Source organism: Dendrobates tinctorius, unplaced genomic scaffold, assembly GCF_039654945.1.
Source record: "Dendrobates tinctorius isolate UK_male_01 unplaced genomic scaffold, ASM3965494v1 ptg000357l, whole genome shotgun sequence".
Classification (NCBI taxonomy): Eukaryota; Metazoa; Chordata; class Amphibia; order Anura; family Dendrobatidae; genus Dendrobates; species Dendrobates tinctorius.
This window is the reverse complement of record NW_027362023.1, coordinates 1,851,069-1,873,828: the sequence shown is the minus strand read 5'-3', so window position 1 is coordinate 1,873,828 and position 22,760 is coordinate 1,851,069. Positions and strand designations below refer to the sequence as shown.

The 22,760-nt window shown below is 51.4% G+C and overlaps 1 protein-coding gene across 1 annotated transcript in view; it reads left to right on the top strand.

Moving 5' to 3' along the window:
- The window catches only part of CAMKV (CaM kinase like vesicle associated), a 113,451-nt gene that overhangs the window by 25,013 nt on the left and 65,678 nt on the right, over positions 1-22,760 (top strand). Inside the window, exons 2-8 of the mRNA XM_073562575.1 lie at positions 15,223-15,324; positions 16,500-16,631; positions 16,997-17,071; positions 21,517-21,655; positions 22,239-22,359; positions 22,450-22,525; positions 22,596-22,732. Coding sequence (XP_073418676.1) covers positions 15,230-15,324; positions 16,500-16,631; positions 16,997-17,071; positions 21,517-21,655; positions 22,239-22,359; positions 22,450-22,525; positions 22,596-22,732 — 775 coding nt within the window. The 5' untranslated portion in view covers positions 15,223-15,229. The remainder of the gene's footprint in view (positions 1-15,222; positions 15,325-16,499; positions 16,632-16,996; positions 17,072-21,516; positions 21,656-22,238; positions 22,360-22,449; positions 22,526-22,595; positions 22,733-22,760) is intronic.

Sequence of the window (22,760 nt, the reverse complement as noted above, 5' to 3'; positions counted from 1 at the left end):
AGCACTAAATGTTGTATTTATTTTCAGAAAATGAGAAATGGTCAAAATAACAATAAATGCAGAAAACAAGGTCCTAATCATTTAGAAACAACAATACTAATGTTTTACCTCAGGAAGAGTTCAGAGATCAATATTCTGTGGAATCCCCATGATTGTTAACCCCAGCTTTCCTGCGTCTCGGCTGCTTTCCACCAGTCTGTCACGCTGCTCCTGGGTGACCTTATGCCGCTCCTGGTACACACATGTCAGCAGCTCTTCTTTGTCTGATGGCTTGTGACTCTCCTTCATCCTCTTGATTACATTCCAGAGGTTTTCAGTGGGGTTCAGGTCTGGAGATTGGGTGGCCATGACAGGGATTGGATGTGGTGGTCTCTTAATTTTTGCCAGAGCTGTATATACGTGTGTGTGCCCGAATGAAGATGTTCCGGGGCAAAAGTCTAAATGAGTTTAGCGATTTGTTTTGCTTTTCTGCTCCAACACAACGTTCCAGCCAATCATCCAATGACCACTCTTCATAAACTGGCATTATTGCCTCCAATACCTTGGCAGTAGGAGGTGGTGTATCAGGTTGGAAGGTTGAAGGTCTTCCTCTGGCTTTACTCCAGTTGGTCCATCTTTCTTTACCTGGTGGACAGTTGGCATGTCGCCATTCATCATTAGTGGAACTATTGTCATAGCCTGGGGCCCATATTTGTTTCCTCATTTCCTCCATGGAGTCGGCATATCTAGCCAAGCTCAATAGTTAATGACGTCACCGATGTCTGGATCTGCTAACTTTCCAGCAGCTTCGCCACCGATGCCTTTTATATATATATATATATATATTTTTTTTTTTTGCAATGTGAAGGTTCATGGCCTTTCTTTTTTCTACAATTCTGACATTCATTTTTCACGACCGTAGCTTCACAGATTCACATTTGAAATTCCGCTAAACGTTTTGCTGTCCCTGTCTCCAATATACTTTTTGTAAAGAGCTCAGTGATGGCGTCGATCTCCACGTTACCCAGATGCCTTCATGATTTGTGGAGCACGTTTCATGCCATGCATTGTATTCCTCAGTATTGTCCTATTTCTGTTCCGCACACTACACGCTCCGCTCAACCTACTTTTCTCTACGACGTCGACTACTTTTTTTCGAATGTTTCCAATTCGAGTGGACACCAGAGATGACGATCCTCTTTACATCCATGTTCCGTCTCCAGAGACTGTTCTTACATTTCCGGCTTGCGTTATAAGGCACTTGTGCACTGCAGAAGCTGATGGAAGTGTTTACAGCCATGACACGTGTCCAGCCAGCCGCAAAATGGACGTAGGCCTTCACATCCAACACCGGATAGTCGGAAGACAAGCAGAAGGCGACGGTTGATCTGAGACACCGTGTGAATAGGCGGCACTCAGGGCAAACCTCATCACCGCAGCTCTCGTCGTCTTACATCCTTCTCCTCGATGTGGCGGCGGAGAGAATTTTACATGGTCTTTGCAAGTCTTCTATCTATTGATGCAATTATCAAAAACACTGAAATATTCAGAATGCAGTAACCAAATTCTCTCAAATGGGCAACTCAATCTATTTTTCAAAACTCTGAGGTTTTTGTTTTTTGGTTATGCGCTCGCAAACTGAGTCCTGTCCACTCGTGTGTTGTTGCCTTGAAGTTCCCATTGTTAGAATACTATGGACGCGCTTTATAACCGCTCAAGACTTTTTTTGTTTATCCGTTTACACTATTTTTCTAAACTTCTAAAATCCATGAATATCTTGGTTAGTGTCTACTCATCACAGATCGTCTACAGCAACCAGAGCTGTCGGCAGCGTCCTGCTGAGGTAAAGTGAAAGCTGAGCTCTGATTGGCTGCTGTGGTCAGCTGACACAGTCTAACTGGGAGGAGTCGCACATTCTCTGCTGTATATAGATTCACCTATTAGATCTCGGACCAGAGTGAGGTGATTACTGAGGGTCGTAATAGTAAGGAGGTCTCTAAAAGCCCCCCAAAAGCGACCATCTATGGGCAAGTTACTCCAAAAGCTAAGAAGGCACACGGCCGACGGTGTAACCCGTACGCTAACCCATGCTCGCCCGACCGACGGTGTAACCCATACACTAACCCATGCACGCCCGGCCGACGGCATCACCCGTACGCTAACCCATGCACGTCCGGCCGACGGCATCACCCGTACACTAACCCATGCACGCCCGGCCGACGGCATCACCCGTACATTAACCCATGCACGCCCGGCCGACGGCATCACCCGTACACTAACCCATGCACGCCCGGCCGACGGCATCACCCGTACACTAACCCATGCACGCCCGGCCGACGGCATCACCCGTACACTAACCTGTTGTGATTTCATTTTTCCCTTGACCATTGAGGTCTGATGAACTCCCTCCTCTGGTGAAGGAAGGTAGTGAGGCTGATTACCAAACACATGGGCAGCTAGATGATGACTAGGTGGCTGGAATTGAGGACTGGATATAAGGCTGCCGACGCCCTTCTTCCTGGCTGGTGATTTTCCTGCTGGATTCTTGGAGACCAGTCTGATTCCTGCATCTCTAAGCTAAGTTTTTCTGCTCTGCTTTGTACTCTTCAGTGTTGTTTTTGTTTTGCCTTGTTTTTTGGGAGTTCTGCCATCCCCTGCCGGCGGTGACCTGATTTCCATTTATGTCTCTGATCTGTTGATCTTTTGCTCTGTCTTCAGAATATACCTGAGTGCTGATATAGTCTTTTGAAGCCTAGCGTCTTCAGGGCCTGTTTTTCCTATCAGTCGGTTGGCTCATTTTGATAGGGGCTTTGCGGATGGCAGACAGCAGCTTTCCTATCCTGTCCTATGTAGTTAGCTTGGGCCCCATCATTTGCTCAACCTAACTTTCTATCTGTGTTAGTATTTTCATCTTGCTTCACCGTCATTATATGCTTGGGGCTGCCTATTGCTTTGGGGTCTGCTCTGGGGCAGTTTAGCTTTTCCCCTTTCTGTCTTTAGGCTATTTAGTTCTCCAGCTGTGATCGAGGGGTCTAGGGCACCGTAGGAACCCCCCACGGCTACTGCTAGTTGTTGTGGATAGGTTCAGGGGTCTGCAATCCGATAGCTGCCAACCTCTCTGGTTTTTCTGGACTTAGCTGGTATTTTGTTTTTTCCTCCTTCGGTGACTCATCATAACACTAACCCATGCACTCCCGGCCGACGGCATCACCCGTACACTAACCCATGCACGCCCGGCCGACGGCATCACCCGTACACTAACCCATGCGCTCCCGGCCGACGGCATCACCCGTACACTAACCCATGCACGCCCGGCCGACGGCATCACCCGTACAACTAACCCATGCACGCCCGGCCGACGGCATCACCCGTACAACTAACCCATGCACGCCCGGCCGACGGCATCACCCGTACACTAACCCATGCACTCCCGGCCGACGGCATCACCCGTACACTAACCCATGCACGCCCGGCCGACGGCATCACCCGTACACTAACCCATGCACTCCCGGCCGACGGCATCACCCGTACACTAACCTGTTGTGAGTTCATTTTTCCCTTCACCATTGAGGTCTGATGAACTCCCTCCTCTGGTAATCAGCCTCACTACCTTCCTTCACCAAATACATGGGCAGCTAGATGATGACTGGGTGGCTGGAATTGAGGACTGGATATAAGGCTGCCGACGCCCTTCTTCCTGGCTGATTTTCCTGCTGGATTCTTGGAGACCAGTCTGATTCCTGCATCTCTAAGCTAAGTTTTTCTGCTCTGCTTTGTACTCTTCAGTTTTGTTTTTGTTTTGCCTTGTTTTTTGGGAGTTCTGCCGGCGGTGACCTGATTTCCATTTATGTCTCTGATCTGTTGATCTTTTGCTCTGTCTTCAGAATATACCTGAGTGCTGATATAGTCTTTTGAAGCCTAGCGTCTTCAGGGCCTGTTTTTCCTATCAGTCGGTTGGCTCATTTTGATAGGGGTTTTGCGGATGGCAGACAGCAGCTTTCCTATCCTGTCCTATGTAGTTAGCTTGGGCCCCATCATTTGCTCAACCTATCTTTCTATCTGTGTTAGTATTTTCATCTTGCTTCACCGTCATTATATGTTGGGGGCTGCCTATTGCTTTGGGGTCTGCTCTGGGGCAGTTTAGCTTTTCCCCTTTCTGTCTTTAGGCTATTTAGTTCTCCGGCTGTGATCGAGGGGTCTAGGGCACCGTAGGAACCCCCCACGGCTACTGCTAGTTGTTGTGGATAGGTTCAGGGGTCTGCAATCCGATAGCTGCCAACCTCTCTGGTTTTTCTGGACTTAGCTGGTATTTTGTTTTTTCCTCCTTCGGTGACTCATCATAACGCTAACCCATGCACGCCCGGCCGACGGCATCACCCGTACACTAACCCATGCGCTCCCGGCCGACGGCATCACCCGTACACTAACCCATGCGCTCCCGGCCGACGGCATCACCCGTACACTAACCCATGCTCTCCCGGCCGACGGTGTAACCCATACACTAACCTATGCACGCCTGGCCGACGGCATCACCCGTACACTAACCCATGCACGCCCGGCCGACTGTGTAACCCATACACTAACCCATGCACACCTGGCCGACGGCATCACCCGTATACCAACCCATGCACGCCCGGCCGACGGTGTAACCTGTACACTAACCCATGCACGCCCGGCCGACGGCATCACCCGTACACTAACCCATGCACGCCCGGCTGACGGCATCACCCGTACACTAACCCATGCACGCCCGGCCGACGGTGTAACCCATACACTAACCCATGCGCTCCCGGCCGACGGCATCACCCGTACACTAACCCATGCACGCCCGGCCGACGGCATCACCCGTACACTAACCTATGCACGCCCGGCCGACGGCATCACCCGTACACTAACCCATGCTCTCCCGGCCGACGGTGTAACCCATACACTAACCTATGCACGCCTGGCCGACGGCATCACCCGTACACTAACCCATGCACGCCCGGCCGACGGCATCACCCGTACACTAACCTATGCACGCCCGGCCGACGGCATCACCCGTACACTAACCCATGCTCTCCCGGCCGACGGTGTAACCCATACACTAACCTATGCACGCCTGGCCGACGGCATCACCCGTACACTAACCCATGCACGCCCGGCCGACGGTGTAACCCATACACTAACCCATGCACACCTGGCCGACGGCATCACCCGTATACTAACCCATGCACGCCCGGCCGACGGTGTAACCTGTACACTAACCCATGCACGCCCGGCCGACGGCATCACCCGTACACTAACCCATGCACGCCCGGCCGACGGCATCACCCGTACACTAACCCATGCACGCCCGGCTGACGGCATCACCCGTACACTAACCCATGCACGCCCGGCCGACGGTGTAACCCATACACTAACCCATGCACGCCCGGCCGACGGCATCACCCGTACACTAACCCATGCACACCCAGCCGACAGCATCACCCGTACACTAACCCATGCACACCCAGCCGACAGCATCACCCGTACACTAACCCATGCACGCCCGGCCGACGGCATCACCCGTACACTAACCCATGCACGCCCGGCAGATGGCATCACCCGTACACGCCCAGCCAACGGCGTAACCCATATACTATAACCCTTACACGCCGGCCGACGGCATCACCCGGCCGACGGCATCACCCGGCCGACGGCATAACCCATATACTAACCCTTACACGCCCGGCTGACTGTGTAACCCATACAAACACGCCTGGTCAACACAATGCTCCATTGTTCACCACGCAGTCTGAGCACCGAGCGCGTGCTGGAGATCGCTCCCCATAAGGGGATTATAACTTTATTAATATTTTGAATCGCGCTAAATTGTTTTGCAGATATATTCTCCACAATAAATACATGGAGAAAAAAAATAGATTTTTTCAGATCTGCCGGACTAGAAGATGCTCTTATCTGATTGACCTGTTCAGTATAAGGTAATAACACTAATATAATCCTGAGTCCAGGACATCCTGTGTGTAATGTGTGACTGCACCAGCAGTATAGTGAGCGCAGCTATGGAGTATAGAACACACAAAGCACAAAAAGTACTAAAACATTTTAAAATATACAGTGGTTATTAACCATAAACTGTATAGATGTAAGCAGACACAAGCCCTATACAATATCCCCTAATTATGCAGAGAATGTCAAATGCAGCATAGCCACAAAATTTACCATTATGATAAGAAAGGATCTTGTATTAAACTGCAGGGAAAAAAATTCCTAGTTGTAAATTAAATTCATATGTGCAAGGAATATAAAAATGACCTATACATATATAATACAGAGTATTTTTGCACCAGAGTGTAAGCTAAATTCCTAGCTGCCGCCAATGATAATGTGCAACTAACCCATGGGTTATGGGAGCGATACTATGCCCCTCCATACTAATCCATGCATAATGGCCATCTACATTGAATGAGCATTTCCTATTTCAGCTTGCTGGGGTGGTAAAGTATTTTAGGAAGAGTTGCAAATCTTCTTGCTATTGGCGCTATTTTGTACCTTTTTTGTATAGTGATTTATTGGATATTGGTTGGTGCACTAACTTCTATCCTAATGGACTGTTATTTGGTGCCTCAACCCTATCCCCACTATTTGTAGCTGTGATTCTTTGCCTTAGCAACTTTGGACACTCTAGTTGCACATTATCATTGGCGGCAGCTAGGAATTTAGCTCACACTCTGGTGCAAAAATACTCTGTATTATATATGTATAGGTCATTTTTATATTCCTTGCACATATGAATTTAATTTACAACTAGGAATTTTTTTCCCTGCACTTTAATACAAGATCCTTTCTTATCATAATGGTAAATTTTGTGGCTATGCTGCATTTGACATTCTCTGCATAATTCGGGGATATTGTATAGGGCTTGTGTCTGCTCCCATCTATACAGTTTATGGTTAATAACCACTGTATATTTTAAAATGTTTTTAGTACTTTTTGTGCTTTGTGCGTTCCAAGAAATAAATTTGTGATTTGTTTTCATGGTGATCCCTGCTGTTTGTGTATGTTTTCTTTGCCCTTGGTTGTGTATCAGTATACGGATTATGTTCTGGCTGATATTCTTCTTATGTTTCTGTTATTATTATTGTTATGTTTTTCATTTTTATAATAAAAGATCTACAGGATGTAACTCAGGATCAGTAATGTAATGTATGTACACAGTGACTGCACCAGCAGAATAGTGAGTGCAGCTCTGGAGTATAATACAGGATGTAACTCCGGATCGGTAATGTATGTACACAGTGACTGCACCAGCAGAATAGTGAGTGCAGCTCTGGGGTATAATACAGGAGGTAACTCAGGATCAGGGATGTAACGCGTGTACTTAGTGACTGCACCAGCAGAATAGTGAGTGCAGCTCTGGGGTATAATACAGGATGTAACTCAGGATCAGGGATGTAATGTATGTACACAGTGACTGCACCAGCAGAATAGTGAGTGCAGCTCTGAAGTATAATACAGGCTGTAACTCAGGATCAGTAATGTATGTACACAGTGACTGCACCAGCAGAATAGTGAGTGCAGCTCTGGAGTATAATACAGGCTGTAACTCAGGATCAGGGATGTAATGTATGTGCATAGTGACTGCACCAGCAGAATAGTGAGTGCAGCTCTGGGGTATAATACAGGATGTAACTCAGGATCAGTAATGTAATGTATGTGCATAGTGACTGCACCAGCAGAATAGTGAGTGCAGCTCTGGGGTATAATACAGGAGGTAACTCAGGATCAGGGATGTAACGCGTGTACTTAGTGACTGCACCAGCAGAATAGTGAGTGCAGCTCTGGGGTATAATACAGGATGTAACTCAGGATCAGTAATGTAATGTATGTACACAGTGACTGCACCAGCAGAATAGTGAGTGCAGCTCTGGAGTATAATACAGGATGTAACTCAGGATCAGGGATGTAACGCGTGTACTTAGTGACTGCACTGTTTACGGAGCTTCCTTCTAATGACGCGATGTCAGTTACTCACATCAGCAAATGTTTTGTTATTTCTATTCCCCACAATAATATTCTACAGAATGTTGGGAGAATACTCTGATGTGATTTTGGCTTGACTACAGATCGTCTTCTCCTTTTGGGGGCGGTCTGAGTTTCGCACCCTGTTTACGGCCCCGATATTTTCCCCATCTTTGATCTATCTGAGCAGATCTTTCTTCCCGCACCTGGCGCAGTGTTCTCCATCACGCACAGCGCTAGCCCATTCCCCTCTAAAGCTCAAAGATGACCGAGAATAGAGGGAAGACAAAGTGCGTCTTGCAGATGAGAGGACAAGCGCTATGAATAAAATATATCCCTGGTGCCGCTCACGTGACTGCTCGCTCACATCTTACCAGGCGTAGGGAGAGCTTTGATGAGACGATCCTGGGATGCGCTAGTCTCCGCAGGACGCTCCTCTCAAAGGGAACACGGACAATTGAAAAACAAATGAACTAGAACCACAGATACAAATGTAAAAGCAGAATACTGAGAAATGACAAGGCGCAGGGAAGTGAAAGCCGCTGTGGGGCAGTCATTATTCCAGCCCCATGGCGAGAGCACGTCATTATTCTGCCGGTGATCAGAGGCGTTGGGGTCACGATCATCTGTCATGTGATCACTCTCTAAACTCTGGCTGCAAAATGTTCAACATAGATTAGGATCAAAGGCTCGGCGCTCTCTCCCCGAGCCGCAGCAGACGCCTTTGTGCAGCAGACGCGCTGATACCACGTGGCAGTCACCAGTGTCGTACCATGATTTGTACAAGGGGATGAGGATACGGCACAACACTTGTGTCCAGTGACTTTAGAGTAGTTATTTGCCCCATAATTGACGCACACATAAAACTGCCCTAGGGTGAAGACCGTGGACCCGTCATGTATGCCCTAGTGTTAGGCGTCGGCTTCCTGTCGCTGCACAGCGGGAATCCAGAGCCTTACTTCCAGCGGTCTCCCATTCCTCTCCAGCCGCAGAGGAGCTTGCTCAGCAAACTCGTCGGTCCCGGCGCTCTGCCCAGACCAGCTCCGTGGGTTTGCTTGCTGCTGCCACCTCTGGCACAGCTTTGGAAATGCATGCTGCTCAGCAGCGAGTTTCTCCAGGGACTAAGTCCCCATGTCGGGCCACTAAGCATGCCCGTGGTGTGATCTCCCATTGGAGATCGAAGGTCACGTGCTCAGGTCCTGCACGTGTTCGGATTGACCCATCCGAGAAGCCAGGAAGGTCCCGGACGCGCACGGCTATAAAAGGTTCGCATGGCCGCTCGGCCATGAGCTAGGATACACTGTATTTTCAGACTATGAGGAGTGAGTGATGTATGCACGTATGAATGTCTCTGATGACTGACTCATTATGAAACCCCAACCCTTGGTACGCATGTGTTGTGCAGCCTAGCCTGCTAGTGCCCAGGCTTAGGTGTAGGTAGGGCAGAGTCGGAGTCAGGCATTAGTCCCCATCGGTGGCTCAGCACGCCTCAGTGCACATGCTCCACACCCCGTAGCCAGCGTCTATAGCGGCGTTCGCGGCAGCGACGCCGTGCGCTCAGAGGGCCTAGAGGAACTCTAACCCCGTGTCCTTGGGGTAGGGTTCTGTGGCCGCTTTCTGTGCGCTTTTTGGCCGGGCTCTGTGAGCTAAACAGGCTCTGGTATTTGCGTTCAGGGGTTGTGCGGCTCTGTGAGTCAACAGAGTTCTCTCCTGTTCACACTGGGTGACGTAACCCACGTGTGAGTGTTTTCACGCCGCTCTATTCTTCCGCCATTACCTAGCAGCAGTGTACCACCTCTGCACGGTGGACCCCGGGCTGCGAACGCACCTACTGTTATTTATAATTTTGTGCGTTCCGCCAGCCCTAACACCTAGGGTCTACATGGAAGTACTTCCCACTGGGCTGCTGCTGTTACTGGCGAGACCACCGCCAGGCCTGTGCATCCCGACCATGGCTGACTTATCAACTGATTATGTGATCTACTAGATTTTCCTGGGGACAGTGGAAACGTGACAGTTGCTGCTCCGGGGTAAGAATGTATCGAATGGTTGTCGCTGCCTTTCCCTTTCCCCCCCACACAATAATGGGACGGGGACAAAGCCATGACTGCACAACCTCATGGCTGTACAAAACCTATACAGACCCCTGCGATGTCGCTGCTGCATCTGTCAGTGCAGGAGTTAACAGTGCGCTGATCCTGGCGGTGGGGACTTGTGAGCTTCTCTCCCCCTAAGTGCTCCTTTTCCAGGTCAGTGAGTGAGCAGCCCTGCGTCCTGTCACTACGCATCGCTCTGCAGGAGCACAACGCTCTGGGGGAATGCGGAGAAAAGCGCCACGTGTCCAGGGCGAACGCGTATACGGCTCCTTTCCAGGCTCCCTGCCCCGTGCAACCGGGAGACACGATGGCTGTAGAGGAGATCTAGAGATGGAAACGTATGGGGCGGACATGACAGATATGAGAGATGACTGATGTCAGAAAGACCGAGAAGCCATCAATGTTCATGAGCCGAAACCGTCCAGAGCTCTTCATGGCCAATTATCGTCATTTCTGCACATTAACTACTGCAGTGCCACCATTCCCTTTTTGTTTTTCACAGTTATTTTGAGGGGTTTCGGCAATCCTCAAGGCAGCACCTGGAAACACGACTAGAGCGGCTTCATCTATTTCTATCTTAGAAGATGACAGATACAAAAAATAAAAAATGTCAGTAGGCAGATGAATATTGCAGGAAAAAGTGGACTTTAATTAGCCCAAGTGAGAAACAAACCAGCCACAGGGGCCAATAAGAGGCCACAGCCAAACCAGCCACAGGGGCCAATAAGAGGCCACAGCCAAACCAGCCACAGGGGCCAATAAGAGGCCACAGCCAAACCAGCCACAGGGACCAATAAGAGGCCACAGCCAAAACAGCCACAGGGACCAATAAGAGGCCACAGCCAAACCAGCCACAGGGACCAATAAGAGGCCACAGGCAAACCAGCCACGGGGGCTAATAAGAGGCCACAGCCAAACCAGCCACGGGGGCCAATAAGAGGCCACAGCCAAACCAGCCACGGGGGCCAATAAGAGGCCACAGCCAAACCAGCCACAGGGGCCAATAAGAGGCCACAGCCAAACCAGCCACAGGGACCAATAAGAGGCCACAGCCAAACCAGCCACAGGGACCAATAAGAGGCCACAGCCAAACCAGCCACAGGGACCAATAAGAGGCCACAGCCAAACCAGCCACAGGGACCAATAAGAGGCCACAGCCAAAACAGCCACAGGGACCAATAAGAGGCCACAGCCAAACCAGCCACAGGGACCAATAAGAGGCCACAGCCAAACCAGCCACAGGGACCAATAAGAGGCCACAACCAAACCAGCCACAGGGACCAATAAGAGGCCACAGCCAAACCAGCCACAGGGGCCAATAAGAGGCCACAACCAAACCAGCCACAGGGACCAATAAGAGGCCACAACCAAACCAGCCACAGGGACCAATAAGAGGCCACAACCAAACCAGCCACAGGGGCCAATAAGAGGCCACAGCCAAACCAGCCACAGGGGCCAATAAGAGGCCACAACCAAACCAGCCACAGGGACCAATAAGAGGCCACAACCAAACCAGCCACAGGGACCAATAAGAGGCCACAGCCAAACCAGCCACAGGGGCCAATAAGAGGCCACAACCAAACCAGCCACAGGGACCAATAAGAGGCCACAACCAAACCAGCCACAGGGACCAATAAGAGGCCACAAGCAAACCAGCCACAGGGGCCAATAAGAGGCCACACCAAACCAGCCATATGGGCCAATGAGAGGCCACAACCAAACCAGCCACAGGGGCCAATGAGAGGCCACAACCAAACCAGCCACAGGGGCCAATGAAAGGCCACAACCAAACCAGCCACAGGGGCCAATAAGAGGCCACAGCCAAACCAGCCATGGGGGCTAATAAGAGGCCACAAGCAAACCAGCCACAGGGGCCAATAAGAGGCCACAAGCAAACCAGCCACAGGGGCCAATAAGAGGCCACAAGCAAACCAGCCACAGGGGCCAATAAGAGGCCACAAGCAAACCAGCCACAGGGGCCAATAAGAGGCCACAACCAAACCAGCCACAGGGGCCAATAAGAGGCCACAAGCAAACCAGCCACAGGGACCAATAAGAGGCCACAGCCAAACCAGCCACAGGGGCCAATAAGAGGCCACAACCAAACCAGCCACAGGGACCAATAAGAGGCCACAACCAAACCAGCCATATGGGCCAATGAGAGGCCACAACCAAACCAGCCACAGGGGCCAATAAGAGGCCACACCAAACCAGCCATATGGGCCAATGAGAGGCCACAACCAAACCAGCCACAGGGGCCAATGAAAGGCCACAACCAAACCAGCCACAGGGGCCAATGAAAGGCCACAACCAAACCAGCCACAGGGACCAATAAGAGGCCACAACCAAACCAGCCACAGGGGCCAATAAGAGGCCACAACCAAACCAGCCACAGGGGCCAATAAGAGGCCACACCAAACCAGCCATATGGGCCAATGAGAGGCCACAACCAAACCAGCCACAGGGGCCAATGAGAGGCCACAACCAAACCAGCCACAGGGGCCAATGAAAGGCCACAACCAAACCAGCCACAGGGGCCAATAAGAGGCCACAGCCAAACCAGCCATGGGGGCTAATAAGAGGCCACAAGCAAACCAGCCACAGGGGCCAATAAGAGGCCACAAGCAAACCAGCCACAGGGGCCAATAAGAGGCCACAAGCAAACCAGCCACAGGGGCCAATAAGAGGCCACAACCAAACCAGCCACAGGGGCCAATAAGAGGCCACAAGCAAAACAGCCACAAGGGCCAATGAGAGGCCACAACCAAACCAGCCACAGGGGCCAATGAAAGGCCACAACCAAACCAGCCACAGGGGCCAATAAGAGGCCACAGCCAAACCAGCCACGGGGACCAATAAGAGGCCACAGCCAAACCAGCCACGGGGGCTAATAAGAGGCCACAGCCAAACCAGCCACGGGGGCTAATAAGAGGCCACAAGCAAACCAGCCACAGGGGCCAATAAGAGGCCAAAAGCAAACCAGCCACAAGGGCCAATGAGAGGCCACAACCAAACCAGCCACAGGGGCCAATGAAAGGCCACAACCAAACCAGCCACAGGGGCCAATGAAAGGCCACAAGCAAACCAGCCACAGGGACCAATAAGAGGCCACAACCAAACCAGCCACAGGGGCCAATAAGAGGCCACAAGCAAACCAGCCACAGGGGCCAATAAGAGGCCACAAGCAAACCAGCCACAGGGGCCAATAAGAGGCCACAAGCAAACCAGCCACAGGGGCCAATAAGAGGCCACAAGCAAACCAGCCACAGGGGCCAATAAGAGGCCACAAGCAAACCAGCCACAGGGGCCAATAAGAGGCCACAAGCAAACCAGCCACAGGGGCCAATGAAAGGCCACAAGCAAACCAGCCACAGGGGCCAATAAGAGGCCACAACCAAACCAGCCACAGGGGCCAATAAGAGGCCACAAGCAAACCAGCCACAGGGGCCAATAAGAGGCCACAAGCAAACCAGCCACAGGGGCCAATAAGAGGCCACAAGCAAACCAGCCACAGGGGCCAATAAGAGGCCACAAGCAAACCAGCCACAGGGGCCAATAAGAGGCCACAAGCAAAACAGCCACAAGGGCCAATAAGAGGCCACAGCCAAACCAGCCACGGGGGCCAATAAGAGGCCACAGGCAAACCAGCCACGGGGGCTAATAAGAGGCCACAGCCAAACCAGCCACGGGGGCCAATAAGAGGCCACAGCCAAACCAGCCACGGGGGCCAATAAGAGGCCACAGCCAAACCAGCCACGGGGGCCAATAAGAGGCCACAGCCAAACCAGCCACAGGGGCCAATAAGAGGCCACAGCCAAACCAGCCACGGGGGCCAATAAGAGGCCACAGCCAAACCAGCCACGGGGGCCAATAAGAGGCCACAGCCAAACCAGCCACGGGGGCCAATAAGAGGCCACAATCAAACCAGCCACAGGGACCAATAATCATTAATGATTTAGAGATGATCTGCAAAGATGAGTGGAGCAAAATTCCTCCCCTGACATGTGCGCAAACCTCATCAACTACAAAAGACGTCTGACTGCTGTGCTTGCCAGCAAGGGTTTTGTCGGGAACACCGCACTGAACTTGCTCACTGAGCCAGTGCGTGTGTCCTGAGTAAAGCGAACTGTGCTCAAAGATACCTGTGGAGCGGGCAGCAGCCGAGTAGATGCGTACTTCAGAGCCGCAGGACCTGAAGCACGTGACTGCCAGGGGCGTGGCCTAAGCTCCAGAGAGCTGGGAGCTGCAAGAGAACGCCTAGCAGGGTAACTGCGAGACAAAGTTACCAAGGGGCATAGACAGGGAGAATAGTCAGGACGTAGCCAATGAGTCATACACAGAGATAGCTGCAAGGTACCAGAGGGGCGAGCAGAGAGTAGTCAGGTCACAGGCAATGAGTCTTACACAGAGAGGGAAGCGCAGTACAGAATCAACAGGCAAACTCACAACGGGGAACAGAACCGGGTCAGAACCATATAAACAAGCTATAACAACGAACAGGCACACAGGGGTCAGCACACTAGGCCAAAGGCAAAAGTATAACTGGCAGGGATTGGAGCTTCCCAGAGGTTTAAGAAGCTCTTCCAGAACCAGAAAGAGGCCACAATCATTAACCCCAGGTGTGCAGGTCAAAACCTGCACTGAGCTCCAGACATTAACCCCTGACGTGCAGCTCAAAAACCTGCACTGGGATCATGACAGGTTTTACCTCCAAGCATTAATTGTTTGCCAGAGGGATCAAATATTTATTTCTCACTGCAAAATGCAAATAAATTTATGTAATTTATACAATGTGATTTTCTGGATTTTATTTTTGATATTCTATCTCTCAATGTTAAAATTAACCTACCCTTAAAATTATTAACTGTTCATGTATTTGTCAGTGGGCAAACTTACAAAGTCAGCAAGGGATTAAATAATTATTTCCCCCCACTGTACTTGCACCCGCAATGTAGTCTTTTGGTGGTCGTCTGTTCTATTCTTATAGATCAGTGATGGATAATTGGGTATTAGATGTGGATGGATGGCGAGATTAGCTCGGTACGGACCAGTTCTATCTGTGCTGCAATTTATAAGCAACAAGTAGACTCTGATGGCATCTCTGATAAAGGCCATATAATGATTATCCTGTGTCTTGGTGCAGGCAGGCGATGCCGTTTGGATGTGTGACTTTGGGCGACAAGAAGGATTATAATCAACCCACGGAAGTGAGCGACAGATATGATTTGGGACAACTTATCAAAACGTAAGTGTGAAAAGATCACTACACACACTGATGCCAGCCGCCCCCTGTGGAGCCACCGGCTGCCCCCTAAATAGCTGATGGTGCCAGCCACCCCCTTCTGGAGCTGCCAGGCGAACCTTGTGGAGCCGCTGGTACCAGTCGCCCCCTCGTGGAACTGCCAGCTGCCCCCTATGGAGCCGCTGCTGCCGGCCGTCCCCTTTTGGAGGTGCCAGGCGACCCCTGTGGAGCCGCTGGTACCAGCCGCCCCCTCGAGGATCCGCCGTCCTTCCCCTCTGGAGCCGCTGGTTCCTGCCTCTCTGAGTCTCCTCTTTAGTCAAGTATTTAGAATTCAAAGAGACTTAGGCCTAGATAAATGGTTCTTCCAACACAACTGTCATCCAAAAAGATTATGGAAGCATATAGCCATTAAATACTACCATTTTATTAGAGTCAATACAAAAGACACAAGACACAAATATGTACAAGATAAAAGGAGATGAACATCCAATTTGACACCGCAAGGTACATATGCAGAAAGTGGTATACTCAGTGCTAACACCATACACGTCACCTAAGAGACATCAAAGTTATTCAAAGAGTGACTACAAATACATCTAGATCACTCCAATGCAAAGCCCATATAGTATACCGTAATTTTACATGTCTCCACCAAAAAGTGGGTGGGCAGGGCTGGTACAGTTCACACATAAACTAGAGCAATATTAAAATGCTGAGTGATGGCTGCTTCCGTGCATTAATGCCTGAATGGTAATAAATCATGAGAAAAATCTAATACATAAGGCAAATTCCCAAATCAGCAACACATGTCCCTGTATAGTACAGAAATATCCATAGTGAAGCAAAATTGCTCCTGCAAAAAGTAACAAATGTATAATTGATAAGTAAAGAAGCTGAACTGTTAGATGAGATTGCTGTATACATATCGAACTAAAGTATTCAGAGTAAACTCCATGCTAGCATGAAAGATAGCAGCCCAGGAGGGCGATATAGGAATAGAGCATACGACCTGGAGGTGTTGTGATCCCCGACGCGCGTTTCGCGTGAGCTTCGTCTTGGGGGTAAGTGTTTAGGTTGCTGTTTTGCTATGTATTCGTGTTTTCTGGGGTGCCCGGTCGTGTGATGTCCTCGGACGTTGTCACCCAGCTTGTCAACAACCTCTTATGTTGTCTTCCCAGAGAAGAGTTCTGTGAAGTATTTCGAGCCAAAGAGAAATCTTCTGGAAAACTTTACACCTGCAAAAGGTTCCTGAAGAGAGATGGCCGAAAAGTACGGAAGGCGGCAAAGAATGAGATCAACATCCTTAAAATGTGAGTGTCCTGGATGAGTGGAGCATGCCTCGGTATTGCGACATTGGCCCTTCATTATGGCGAAGCCTCAGATATCATTGTCTAGAAACACCTTATTTTTGGATAATGTAAACTTGGCACTTAAATTGCGCTGAATGTATGATTATGGGATAAATTGCACCATAAATGTGGTGCCTGTATGCGGTGGAGGTGTTGCACGAGTCTCCTGTCAGGAGAGGGGCAGCACAATCAGAGGTGGGGGCTTCGTGTCGTGTATATTAGGGAATCGCTGTTATGTAGACACCGCAGGATGCACGCTGCCACGTTATACTGTTTGTGATGGAGGAGGAGGATGATTTCTTCTGTATGTCTCTCATGTCTTCCAGGGTTAAACACCACAACATCCTGCAATTGATCGATGTCTTTGAAACAAAAAAAGAATATTTCATCTTCATGGAGCTGTAAGTAGCGTTCACCTCTGTGGCAGCGTCATGGGATCATGTTATATAGCGCCACATCATAGTGGTATGGTCTACTCACGCTGAAGCTCCATCCCTTATTGTGGCGCCTTCCCAAGCTGAAGCTTCTCCCCTTAGTGTGGCGTCTTCCCACGCTGAAGCTCCTCCCCTTATTGTGGCGCCTTCCCAAGCTGAAGCTTCTCCCCTTATTGTGGCGCCTTCCCACGCTAAAGCTCCTCCCCTTATTGTGGCGCCTTCCCAAGCTGAAGCTCCTCCCCTTATTGTGGCGTCTTCCCACGCTGAAGCTCCTCCCCTTATTGTGGCGCCTTCCCAAGCTGAAGCTTCTCCCCTTATTGTGGCGCCTTCCCAAGCTGAAGCTTCTCCCCTTATTGTGGCGCCTTCCCACGCTAAAGCTCCTCCCCTTATTGTGGCGCCTTCCCACGCTAAAGCTCCTCCCCTTATTGTGGCGCCTTCCCACGCTGAAGCTCCTCCCCTTATTGTGGCGACTTCCCACGCTGAAGCTCCTCCCCTTATTGTGGCACCTTTCCATGCTGAAGCTGCTCTCCATGTCTGGCGCCCCCTCCCCTTGGTCTCTGTGCAGCAATTTGCCTGATGCGCTTTCCTCTTTCCCTGCTGGTTCAGATTCTTGTCATTCTTGTGTCTTGGCTGTAATTTATCACATCTCAATGTACAGACCTCCTGCTGAGCTTGTGCTTGGCTGAGATGAACAGCTGCAGTGTAAATCATGGACGGCAGGAGCCTGATAATGGCACAGAATGTAGATTTTGGACTATGTGAGACTCCAGTGGACAATGCCATTGAGCTGGAGTGTTTGATGGAGGCCTTCGCCCAGTGTCCTGTGCCTTGTAGTTCCTTCCCCTTCTGATCACCTATGTGTCGTCCCACGGCCAAATAAAGAGAAATGCACCTGCAGTTTGTTTTCTTCATTACCTGAGCAGGTGAACACAAGCTGTTCTCCCTGTTATCAGCCACCCAGGACTGCAGGCCAGATCCCGGTTGATCACCACTTTCTTACATCTCAGTACTGTGGATCTCCAGAGACTTTTCCATGATTTCTGACGTCTGGTCCTCGCTCTGATCAAGGCTCCGGCCTCTAATTGCCGACATATTTTCTGGCCTCCCACAGCCGCTGCTCCTATAACTCTGAAAACGCAGCATTCTGCCATTTCTGCTGAGTCCATTGACTTATTACAGTAATTACATCGCTATAAAAAGCGAATCTTCCACCCGCCGCACATTGAGGACTCCGCTGAACAGAGATCCCATTAATTAAGCCGAGCTGCAGCTATTACTGGTCCCAAGAACTGACAATCCTCTCGCCTCTGTGCAGAAGACGTCTCATAAAGCAGATTAAATTCAGAGGCCGAAGGGAATATTGCACACGTGGCACTTGTATCACCCGCTGTGCCTGTAGCAGCGGGCGTATTACAGACTGTACAACGGTCCGAGGCGCCGCTGCGGCCAGTCACTGGTGGGACAACATGGAAACATAATGGCAAAGCCACAAAAAGAGGACTAAAATCCTCCAAAAAATCAAGACTACAGCAAAAAAGGGGCAGCAGTGTTCACCTGCCAGGTGTCCGAGCTAATGCATCACGATGCAGCAAGCCCTTGTAGTAAAGATGGAGGCAGCACAAGTGCAGTATACGGATGAGACAGCCACCCACCCACCAATACACAGAGGGGGGATTGCTTACTATTCGATTGTACAAAAGCGCAAACACTGCTGCCCCTTTTTTTTGCTGTATTCTTGAATTTTTGGAGGATCTTTTGTGGCTTTGCTATTAAGTTTAGTGTTAGGACACAAGTGTGCAGACCCCTGTCATGGGTTGCAAGCTTCCATATATTGGCCAGAATATCGACCAATAATGAGGTATGTAAATAAGGGGCACGTAGAGCAGTGATGACACCTGGTGGTGAGACACCCACACCGCAGGCCGATCTTAGGCAACGTATTGATGACCAGAAGCATCAGGAATCCGGACCAAGGACTCTAAAATCTGGTAGAGTTGAAAAATATAGCAACACAAGTCTCATAATATATCGTTATCTTGTGCATCTCAGCAAGTCTCTCCAGTTATGCTCTGTGACAAGTTATTTCATGCCACGGCTTTGGTTTAGGACAGATGCTCTGAATCTCTACTGTTCAGGGTTCAAAATCTGCAATGTTGTGGCTTAGGATTGATGCTCTGGTGCAGGGCGGATGCTCTGCGGGGCTGGTGCTCTGCGGGGCTCTGGGGCAGGGCTGATGCACTGCGGGGCTCTGGGGCAGGGCTGATGCACTGCGGGGCTCTGGGGCAGGGCTGATGCACTGCGGGGCTCTGGGGCAGGGCTGATGCACTGCGGGGCTCTGGGGCAGGGCTGATGCACTGCGGGGCTCTGGGGCAGGGCTGATGCACTGCGGGGCTCTGGGGCAGGGCTGATGCACTGCGGGGCTCTGGGGCAGGGCTGATGCACTGCGGGGCTCTGGGGCAGGGCTGATGCACTGCGGGGCTCTGTTACGAGGTTGATGCTCTACGGGACTCTGGTGCAGGGCGGATGCTCTGCGGGGCTGATGCACTGCGGGGCTCTGGGGCAGGGCTGATGCACTGCGGGGCTCTGGGGCAGGGCTGATGCACTGCGGGGCTCTGGGGCAGGGCTGATGCACTGCGGGGCTCTGGGGCAGGGCTGATGCACTGCGGGGCTCTGGGGCAGGGTTGATGCTCTTCGGCAGGATTAATGCACTGCAGGGCTCTGTTACGAGGTTGATGCTCTACGGGACTCTGGTGCAGGGCGGATGCTCTGCGGGGCTGATGCACTGCGGGGCTCTGGGGCAGGGCTGATGCACTGCGGGGCTCTGGGGCAGGGCTGATGCACTGCGGGGCTCTGGGGCAGGGCTGATGCACTGCGGGGCTCTGGGGCAGGGCTGATGCACTGCGGGGCTCTGGGGCAGGGTTGATGCTCTTCGGCAGGATTAATGCACTGCAGGGCTCTGTTACGAGGTTGATGCTCTACGGGACTCTGGTGCAGGGCGGATGCTCTGCGGGGCTGATGCACTGCGGGGCTCTGGGGCAGGGCTGATGCACTGCGGGGCTCTGGGGCAGGGCTGATGCACTGCGGGGCTCTGGGGCAGGGCTGATGCACTGCGGGGCTCTGGGGCAGGGCTGATGCACTGCGGGGCTCTGGGGCAGGGCTGATGCTCTTCGGCAGGATTAATGCACTGCAGGGCTCTGTTACGAGGTTGATGCTCTACGGGACTCTGGTGCGGGGCTGATGCTCTGCAGGACTCTGGTGCGGGGCTGAGGCTCTGCAGCTCTTGATCAATATTCCGGTGCTGCAGCCTGTTGTGGAGCTTTGTGCCGCAGTCTCTGTGGAAACTGCAGCTGAATATCAAATCTGAAGATTTTTGATTTTGGAAGATGAGATGGAAAAATGCTGGAAGCAGAAATCTCCACGTAATTCGATGTCTGCTCCCCGTCATCTGCGGCCCTCACACAATATAGAGGCCCCTAATGAGCTCTGCAGTCAGTGACTTTATTGATAATTAGGGGTCTCCTAAGCAGCAGATGATGGGTCCTGTCCTGGAGACCTCTGCCCTGTACTAAAATTCCCATCCCCACCTGGAGCCCCCCATCCTGCAGACCCCCCGCCCTTTCTTGTGAGAATCATTTTTATTGTAAACATTCCTGGATTCTACTTTAAAGTGCACCTGTCACCTGTTTTGGCCTCTGTAAGATGCGGCGACTGCCTTTCAGGGCTTATCTACAGCACTCTATAATGCTGCATGTCTGCCCCCAGTCCAACCTAAAAGATAAGAAAAATAAGTTTTATTATACTCCCCTGGGGGGGGCGGACCGATACGGTCAGATGGGTGTCATCCGGCGCCTCCCATCTTCTTGCAACGCCGCCCTCCTGCTTGGTTCATCACTCCCCGGCATCGCACTACTGCGCAGGCGTACTTATCTTCCCTGTTGAGGGCAGAGCAAAGTACTGCAGTGCGCAGGCGCTGGGAAAGGTCATAGAGGCCCGGCGCCTGCGCACTGCAGTACTTTCCTCTGCCCTCAACAGGGCAGATAAGTAAGTCTGTGCAAGAGCGTGATGCCGGGAAGCGATGAAGCAAGCAGGAGGTTGGCGTCGCAAGAAGATGGGAGGCGCTGGACCTGCGACACCCATCAGACTGGCCTGCCCCCCGGGTGAGAATAATAAAATATATTTTTCTTGACTTGCAGGTCAGATCAGGGGCTTATCTACAGCATTATAGAATGGTGTATATCATCCCTGAAAGGCAGCAACCACATCTTATAGCGGCCAAAACAGGTGACAGGTGCACTTTTAAAAGAGAAATTTAAAGATTTTCCATCATTGAGCTGAGATGCGGCGTTCTCCTCAGGGCTGTGGAGTCGGAGTCGTGGTTCTCCTTCACATTTTCTCATCCGTTCCTTCCTCAGGGCATCCGGACGTGAAGTCTTTGACTGGATCCTGGACCAGGGTTATTACTCGGAGAAGGACACCAGTAACGTCATCCGGCAGGTCCTGGAGGCAGTGGCGTATCTACACTCACTCTGTATCGTGCACAGGAACCTGAAGGTGAAGGGCCTGGTGTGACCAAGGTGGAGGTTGTGGGGTGTGAACAAGGTGGAAATTGTGAGGTGTGACTGAAGTTGTGACTGAGGCACGGGTTGCAGGGTGTTACCGAGCTAGAGGGTGAGGGCTGTGGGGTGTGATCAAGGTGGAGGTTGTGGGACTTGACCGAGGTGGAGGGCGGGGCGTGACCAAGGCATGAGTTGCAGGACGTGACTGAGGCGGGGGTTGCTGGGTTTGACAGGTGGAGGTTGTGGAGTGTGGCAAGGGCGGGGGTTGCTGGGTGTGACCAAGGTGGAGGTTGTCGGGCATGATCGGGGCGGGGGGCTGTGACTGAGGTGGAGGGTGTGGGTGGGGTTTGTGGAGCTTGACCGAGGTGGGGGGATGTTTGCGGAGCGTTACCAAGATGGGGCGTGACCGGGGTAGGGTTGCTAAGTGTAACCGAGTTGGATGTTGTGGGGTGTGACCATGGCAGAAGTTGCCGGGTGTGACCGAGGTGGATGTTGCAGGCTATGCCCAGGGTGCACACACAGACTGAGTGCAGGGGTCCTGGAGTCTGCAGACGATCACTCTCATTTGACTCTTTTAGTTGGAGAATTTGTTGTATTTTAATCGTATGAAGAATTCGAAGATCGTCATCAGCGACTTCCATTTGGCCAAAGTGGAGACGAGTCTGATCAAAGAGCCGTGTGGGACCCCCGAGTATCTGGGTGAGCTGCTCATGAATCGTCAATGTCCATGGTGCAGCACGGCCCCCTTCCCCGTACATCCACCGGCACTAAACCAATAATTTCTTGCAGCACCCGAGGTGGTTGCCCGACAGCGATATGGACGACCTGTTGACTGCTGGGCGATCGGAGTCATCATGTATATACTGTGAGTGGCAGGGGAGATGTCGTAGTGGAGGGGGGCAGCGTACAGGGGGCTGATGTCTGCTCTCCCTTAGTCTCTCTGGGAACCCCCCATTCTACGACGAGTCGGAGGATGAGGACTATGAAAGCCACGACAAGAACTTGTTCCGGAAGATTCTGCACGGAGACTACGAGTTTGATTCACCATACTGGGATGACATTTCCCCTGCAGGTGGGCGACAGCCATGCTCCATCTGAAG